Source organism: Leucopleurus acutus (genome assembly GCF_964270905.1).
Source record: "Leucopleurus acutus genome assembly, chromosome: 1".
In the NCBI taxonomy this organism is placed as follows: Eukaryota; Metazoa; Chordata; class Mammalia; order Artiodactyla; family Delphinidae; genus Leucopleurus; species Leucopleurus acutus.
The window spans coordinates 66974336-66983065 of NC_139142.1; the positions used below are offsets into that span (position 1 = coordinate 66974336).

The window sequence follows — 8730 nt, forward strand, 5'->3', positions numbered from 1 at the left end:
GCAAACATCTAATTATCACTTATGAATTTTTTCTTTATTAATTGCCTCCAATTCTTTTATGGGCTATTTATTAAAAGCAGTGATTTGTGGGTCTTTTAAAAATTCTAAACCACCTATATTGACAGTCTAAATTAAAATACTTCAAACTTTGGGGCTTCCCTGGTGGCGCAGTGGTTGAGAGTCCACCTGCCAATGCAGGGGACACGGGTTCGTGCCCCGGTCCGGGAAGATCCCACATGCTGCGGAGCGGCTGGGCCCATGAGCCATGGCCGCTGAGCCTGCGCGTCCGGAGCCTGTGCTCCGCAGCAGCAGAGGCCACAACAGTGAGAGGCCCGCGTACCGCAAAAAAAACAATAAATAAAATAATAAAATACTTCTAACTTTTTTCTAAACTTGAGCCTAGTACTATCCATTTATATTATAGGGCATGCTAGCTTACACGTATTGTAAGAAATTGTATCTCTCTAGAGCTCTAGTTTTATTTCTTAGATTTTTTGTTTTATGTATAAAAGCTTTAGTTGTTAGTGATTCTTATTTTTTGGTAAGACTAAAAAGGCCATCATTTAACTTCTGATTGAAGTATTTGTTTTTTTTTTTTTAATTGAAATATAGTTGACGGACAGTATTAAGTCAGGTGTACTACATATTATTTGACATTTGCGTACATTATGAAATGATCACCACAATAAATCTAATAACCATCTTTCCTCGTACAAATTTATTGAAACATTATCGACCATATTCCTTATGCTGTATATTACATCACCATGGCTTATTTATTTTATAACTGGAGGTTTGTACCTCATAATCCCCTTCACCTCTTCCCCTGCCACTCCCTCCCCTCCCCTCTGGTAACCACCTATTTCTTTTCTGTGTCTGTGAACCTGTTTTTATTTTATATTGTCTTGTTTGTACTTTTTTTAGATTTCACATTACATTGATGGTTTGAATTTTGGTGTATTATTCTTTATTTTTCAGGTTTACAATCCAGTAATCACATTAACAGAGTAGTAAGTCATCCCACACTTCCTGTTACAATAACTGCTCATGAAGATAGACACATCAAATTTTTTGACAATAAAACGGGTAAGTAGGTTATCTTATTTTCTATATAAGATATTGACTTCTTGGCTTCAAAATTGCCAAGTTAAACTGATTTAACTCAAATTTTTGCTTTACTTAATGTAGCACACTTATAATATGTTAATTTTTATCCTTAAGTATGTATAATACCTTGCTTACCTCTTATGATTTCTTCATTTCATGACAGTTATAAACCCTTTCATTTGAATTTTTTTTCTTTATATTCTGTTGTGAATTAGTATAGCAGAAAAGATCTCTTTCTAGTATTTGGCATTTCAAATATGTCCTTAAAATTATTCCTCAGTGGATGAATTGATGATACAGTGTCAATTGTTTATTGTCATCTTTCCTCTATTTCTTTTTTTTTTTTTTTTTTTATTTATTTATTTTGCGGTACGTGGGCCTCTCACTGTTGTGGCCTCTCCCGTTGCGGAGCACAGGCTCCGGACGCGCAGGCTCATGGGCCCAGCCGCTCCACGGCATGTGGGATCTTCCCGAACCGGGGCACGAACCCGTGTCCCCTCCATTGGCAGGCGGACTCTCAACCACTGCGCCACCAGGGAAGCCCTCCTCTATTTCTTGTTGTAAGGAAAACATACCAATTATATAGAAAAATCAAATTTTAATTTGGCCATAGAATTGTTTGTTTAAGGACCTCTGTCTCATCTGTTATTACCTAGAATACTACATAAAGTACTGTTTGCTCTCTTTCAGGAAAAGTCTGATAGCTAAGAGAGGCTTCTTTGAGGAGCTAAAATGATTAGAGGGATATTGAAGGACTTCAAATAAGAAACTTAAATGTTAATTGCAACATTTTTGCAGGACAACAAATTATCAAGCAAGACAGCAAATTAGAACTACAGATTTCTCTTTGAAGGTTGTATAGGACATGGTCATAATTTTTAGTCTTTACAGTCTTACATAAATACCTTTGCTCAAATAACACTTTTCATGGACAGAGGTTCCTTTTAACTCAGTAGGACAAGTTGAGAAGAGAATGGATATTCACAGGTCTATATATTGCACAGGAAAGAAGATTCATATTCATGTGAATGTTCTCAGTTAACACCTTATCAAATCAATTCTTTAAACATTTTTATGAAGCCTAAACATCTTCCACTGCTGCAAGAGCAAAGAGATAATTTCCTTTACTGTATTTCTAAAAAGATTCCTTTCATTAATTATTGAAGATTTATATTTGTAAGGGGAGGTTCAGGAATTTTAGTAGTTATATTAAAAGCAAAAAGTGAGTCTCTAGAGCTGTTTTACTGGCAGAAATCAGAAATAAGGAGCCTATAGCCTTTTAAATTGTTTACAAATTCTACCAATTAATTCTTGGTGTTAACCAGCTAGTACCTTATTTGTAATGTGAAGATAATTGAAGCAACAGGCTCTAAACAATGGAAAATCTCTCTCTCTCATTTTCTGTCTCTCATACACACAGATACACACACATACAACACTTGAGTTAAATTAAACTGTAAATTGAGTTGAGATGTATTGTTTTAAAGTCTTCTTTGAAAAGTGGTAATTTATTTAAATGTGATAAACTAGAATATCCCGATAACTGGTGTTGATGGTTAGCTAAGTTGTTAATAATAGGATATTATTCTATCAAATTAATAGTAAGTTTCTTGAAATTTTTTTTTAAATAAATTTATTTATTTATTTATTGCTGCGTTGGGTCTTTGTTGCTGCACGGGCTTTCTCTAGTTGCGGCGAGCGGGGGCTACTCTTTGTTGCGGTGCGTGGGCTTCTCATCGCGGTGGCTTCTGTTGTTGCAGAGCACGGGCTCTAGGGTGCACAGGCTTCAGTAGTTGTGGCACGCAGGTTCAGCAGTTGTGGCTCGTGGACTCTAGAGCGCAGGCTCAGTAGTTGTGGCGCACGGGCTTAGTTGCTCCGCGGCACATGGGATCTTCCCGGACCAGGGCTCAAACCCATGTCCCCTGCATTGGCAGGCGGATTCTTAACCATTGTGCCACCAGGGAAGCCCTTGAATTTTTTTTTATCTGAAACATAGAAATTGATAGTATGAATGGACTCAGTAAGTATTTAGATTTTAACAATAAAAGTATATTTAGTATTTCGCACTGCACTGGCTACTATCATGTATAAGATGTTGTTTCTGCTTTCTGAGGGCTTATTGTCTGGGGAAAATAGTGTGTGTGGGTGTGCACACGCTCATATATGCACACACTCATGCATAATGCAGTAGGATAAAGGAGTCTTCATAGAGTGAAGGTTTGGGTGTTTCCTTGAAAGAATGGTAAGGTGTTTGTTTGTTTGTTTGTTTTTAAGTGAAGAAAATAGGAAATTCCATATAAGGGCATATTTTGAGTAGAGGCACAGCAGTGGGAACTTGGGCTGGAACAGAAGTTTCTTATAGGCAAAACCAGAGACGTAAGTTTGGAAAAGGAAAGCAGAAACTATTGAGGTGAACTTTTCAGAGCCAGGCTAAGAATAATGGATCTCTGTTTACACTATGCACTATGAAAACCACTTGAATATTTGAGCAGGGGTTTGCAATATTGGTTTAGAAAGAGTATTCAAGTCACACTATATGCTAGACCCTTGACTTTAAAACTTTCAATTTGTACTGTTTGTTCCAGAGAGATCTTCAGGGCTCATGATTTTTAAAATTTTGGTAGAGGGACAAATAGGAATTGCGTATGTGCTGTGCTCAAGAGACTTGGCTAGTGGGTGAATCTGGGAGAAGGTGTAGTACAAGTGAGGAATGTGGAGGACTTGGAGGAAGAGGGTCTGAATTGCTTATGGACTCATTCATTCAGCAAAGTTTATTATGAGTATCTGCCATATCCTCAGCACACTTCTCCATGCTTGGTGAACAAAAATAAAATATCTTGTCCTCTTAAATCTTACAGACAAGTAGTATATTGCTTTCTGTAAGTGAAACACTGTTCTATTTGATATACATATACTAACATGTTTGCTCTTCTAATAGCTCCGTAAGGTAGATATAGCACTGTTACCTTCATTTTATTAGTCTGTTTCTTCTCCATTTCATAGATTATCCCAAATAATAAGATTATCTTAAGTCAAAGAGCTTAAGGTGCCGGGGAAGAGAGAACTGGTGACTGCATATGTCCTCTGTTTCCTCAGTTATAGGAAGAAAGAATTAATCTTGGTGGGGGAAGAAGGGTGGTAGCAGAGCCATGGGGCAAAGGTAAATTTGGTTAAATGTGAGAAGCTGCATGTATATGCTGCTGAAGGAGGGGTCCTAGTTGTTGGGAGGGGTCAGAAGCTTTGTGACTTCTGTGGTCACTAGTAGAAACCCAGCATCTAGCTTGGTTCAGCATTGCACCTCTCTGTAAATGGTCCAATCTGAAGGTCACTCACATTCTGAAGTGACTTCGTGACTATGTAGAGGAAGGTTGATTCTAAACTGACTTTACATATCATAGTGAGGGTTAGTTTAGTGCACAGGCAGGAAAGCTGAAGTTAAACTTGGAAAATTATAGCACCCTTAAAGAAATGGGTAGATCTGCTATTTGGTTGAAAGAATTCTTTGGTTTAAGACATGTTAAATATAGGAGATGTAGGATCATTCTCAGGAGAGAAATCAGAACGAGATCTATGAATTAAGAGTCACCATCACAGAGCTGATATTTTAAGGGAAGCTGATGATGCTTAGTTAACCCCCTAATGTTTTGAGGCCAGCCATTTCATACTCAGGGTTTTTTTTTTTTAATAGGAATATTCAGAGGAATGGATTCTAGAACTGATAGGTGAATTATGTTGGACTAATAGTATGTTGAATGATTTTTCTGTTTCTCAGGATAGTAGAGAAAAATTGTTAAAATTACTCTGTTAATCTTAGTATTGATGAAAAACAGACAAATGTGGTTGAAATGACAGGAGACTAATTTTGTCCTTAATTGATAATTGTTTAGTATTGCCAGAAAATGGCAGACTTATGTTTTTCAGAGTAACTTTTTGCACATTTGATTATGTTGTGGTTTTGTATTCAGGTTAAGGGCTATAGCCCCATGGCAATTAACAAAAGTAGGTCTATTTCAAGTCTCAGTGTGGAATGTCATCAGGGGACAAGGAGCATGGCAAATGACTGTAAATAGAATTCTGGAGAAAGACCTCCATCTCTCATTAGGAGCAGCCCAGGCATTTGAGTAATAAATATTCATTGCTGAATGAAAGGGGAGGAAATTTTTTAAGTTAGTGGTACTTGCTGTTTTATTCCTTTCTTGGATGAATCAATTTATGATTTTGCTTTCCAACCATCAGAACATGTATTGCCAATGCAGAGGCTGATGCCCTTGTATTTGTGCAACGCAACTTTGTATTCACAACTTGTTTTTTAATTTCAATTCACTGTTGAATCCATTTGCTTACCAAATCTTAATGAAGATATTCACTAAATTATGTTTTCCAGAATAGTGCTTTTGCTACTATCTGGGGAAATCCAGAGTAATTTCTGTGATGTACTCCCACCCTTCTCCCCTTTCTTGTTTCTAATGTATTAAATGATTGACATTTCAGAAGATAAATGTTGCTACTAGAATCTTTAGAGAGGAATATATTCCCTGGTGATTTATTTATCATTAACCCTGTATATACAATAATTTTTACATCTCTGAATGAGAAGAATTCTATTTTCATTTTACTTCCCCTTTACATGATCTTAAGCCTTTTTTTTTGCGGTATGCGGGCCTCTCACTGCTGTGGCCTCTCCCGTTGCGGAGCACAGGCTCCGGACGCGCAGGCTCAGCGGCCATGGCTCATGGGCCCAGCCGCTCCACAGCATGTGGGATCCTCCCAGACCAGGGCATGAACCCGTGTCCCCTGCATCGGCAGGCGGACTCTCAACCACTGCGCCACCAGGGAAGCCCGATCTTAAGCTTTTGATGCAACCCTGTAGTCATTATGTTTTTCACTATCATATACTGTCAGATTCATGTCACACAGATGTCTTTAGGAGTTGCTGGGAAACTTCTGCATTAGAATTAAAATTGTCTTTAGAATATTATTATAGTGGATCAACCTTGAAAACATTATACTAAGTGACAGAAGGCAGACACAAAATGCCACATGTTATTGTATGATTTCATTTGTATGAAACATTCAGAATAGGCCAGTCCATAGAGAAAGCAGATTAGTGGTTACCAGGGACTTGGGGAGGAATGGGGAGTGACTGCTTAGTGGGTACAGGGTTTTCTTTTGCAGAGATGAAAATGTTCTGAACTAGATAATGGTGATGGTTGCACATTATTATGAATGTTCTAAAAGCCACTGAATTGTACCCTCTTAAATGTTTAAAATGGTAAATTTTGTGTTAAATGTATTTTATCACAATAAAAAAATATTGCTGTGGTGATATTTTATGTCAGTATTGTATTTTGGTTTCTGATCGCTCAAGTTAGTAACTATTTAAAAACTTAATCTTCTCTGTTATGTTTTATTTAGGTAAAATGATCCATTCTATGGTAGCTCATTTGGATGCTGTTACAAGTCTAGCAGTAGATCCTAATGGAATCTACTTGATGTCTGGAAGTAAGTCTGAACTTCCTGTACTGCCCACAAATTTTATAATAGAACGGTTACTCAGTAACATTTTTCATTTATTCTTTTACAGGCCATGACTGTTCTATTAGATTGTGGAATTTGGACAGCAAGACATGTGTGCAAGAAATAACAGCACATAGGAAAAAATTAGATGAATCAATTTATGATGTTGCTTTCCATCCATCAAAAGCATATATTGCTAGTGCGGGGGCTGATGCCCTTGCCAAAGTATTTGTGTGAATCAACAAAAACTCATCATAACAACAGATTCACTTGGACACAGAGAGTCTGCATCACTGCCATCAAAAATGTTACTGATATGACACTACATGTGATCTGCCTGATGAAGGCTATATTTGGGGCAGGCATAAATTGGTGGAAATCACATCTTAACATCAGGCTCATTAATTTAATTGTAATTACTGTATTTCGTGGGACAAAAAAAGGACTCCATTATTTGTGGCCTGTACTGGATATGAACTGAGCGTATGTCTGTCTTTTAGGTATCTTTAAGCCAGTGTGGAGTCTGATCTTACAAAAAGACTTTTATTTTGGACTCTGTGTGCTGCCTTAGGGTTAGGAATGTGGTGCTCTTGTTGGGGGGAAGTGAGCTCCAAGAGTAGCTTTTTTTCATCTCTTAGTGATCTTCTGTTTATCAGTTGAACGCCACAGATTCCCTTTTAAACTTATTTTGCTTTAAAAAAAATAAAAAAGAAAATTTAACTTAAAATATTTTAGCATTAGTTGCACAAAATGTTTGGATAAAATTCTAGTTTTTATAAGTCTTTTTATATATTTAGCCTGTCACAACAGTGCTCAAGATTGTATTGAAGTTTTTCTGCATTATACAACCCTGAAACACAGAGATCTCACTGACCCGCTGCCGTGTAAGCACACTCTTTCCTTCTTTTGCGTAGTACAGCTCAGCTAAGTCTTTCCATAAAGATGCTAAATCACCTTCAACATCACATAACTGTCTTCTTAAACCAAGGACTATTAAATGTATTAAAATGAAACGGTGGGGTTTAGTACTCCAAATGAACTCTTAAAAAAGAAAAAAAAAACTAATCTTGGCATCCTATCACTATGTGATATTTTGTACATCTTACTGTATTTACAAGTTTATTTATCAAGGATTATCCATCTTGCTAATAGCCTATTATTTATTTCACTTTTTGTTGGTCTTTATATCCTTTTATTAATGTGCTAAAGGAACCTGTATATCTATTTTGGAACTCTTTGAATAGTCTAAAGTAGACTAAAAATGGAGTATTTTATAGTTTAAGTTACAAACCAAGGTGACTCCCCCCCAGTTACATATCTTGGTTTACCACGATTCCAGAGAAAACTATCTTGTTTTAAAATATTTGGAGTAAAATTTTATTTGCATTACAAATAGGATACAAAAATAGTTGAATCAGGATACAGAAATCTGCTGTGTTTGGACTAGTTATCCCTGTTTTATTTTTTCAGATGTGCTTAATTTTATGGTGTAACTAAAGATTTTGTTTGTGTAATGCATGATTAAGACAATAAAGTATTTTTTCTAGTCTTCCAAAAAACTTTTCTGATCAGTTTGCGAGTTTTGATGAGTTTTGTAAGGTTTTTGTTTTACAAACTATGAATCAGCAAATTTTTAAGATTGTACCACATAGCGAACGTACAGCTGTTGAAAAATAATGTATATAAAATGCATATAATAAATATTAAATTGTGTACCTGTATGTTACTGTTGGCTACATTATTTTGTGTTGAATAATAAAGTGCAATACTTTACTCTCCATTAAAGTAGGAAATGGAGATGATTTCTCAGTGAGTCCTTCATTTTTATGCTGTTCTTTTAAACTTTGTACTGTTTATTGATATTCTAATAAGATTAGAACAGTTAATACTGTTAAGAATGCCTTTCTAAGTATTTCACCCAATTTGGGGATTTAAAAATCTTCTATTGAAGTAAGTTAGATAATTCAAAATAACCAAAAAACAAAACCAGCAGATATGCAGTTTTAAATCATTTCCTTAAGATACCCTATTACTTTATTAAATCTGAATTTCAATTAATAGTGTTGTCTTTCCTATCTAGCCAAACCTGTTTCCCACAGAAAAGTT

General features: G+C 36.1%; 1 protein-coding gene across 4 annotated transcripts in view; it reads left to right on the forward strand.

Annotated features, from left to right (window-relative positions):
* STRN3 (striatin 3) overlaps nt 1–8435 on the forward strand; it is a 113875-nt gene extending 105440 nt beyond the window's left edge. For all 4 annotated transcript variants that reach the window (XM_082838371.1, XM_082838368.1, XM_082838370.1 and 1 more), the window contains 3 exons: nt 979–1086; nt 6523–6609; nt 6692–8435. In XM_082838371.1, the coding sequence (XP_082694497.1) occupies nt 979–1086; nt 6523–6609; nt 6692–6861 (365 nt within the window). In that variant the 3' untranslated portion in view covers nt 6862–8435. The remainder of the gene's footprint in view (nt 1–978; nt 1087–6522; nt 6610–6691) is intronic.
* Nucleotides 8436–8730: the final 295 nt, after the last annotated feature.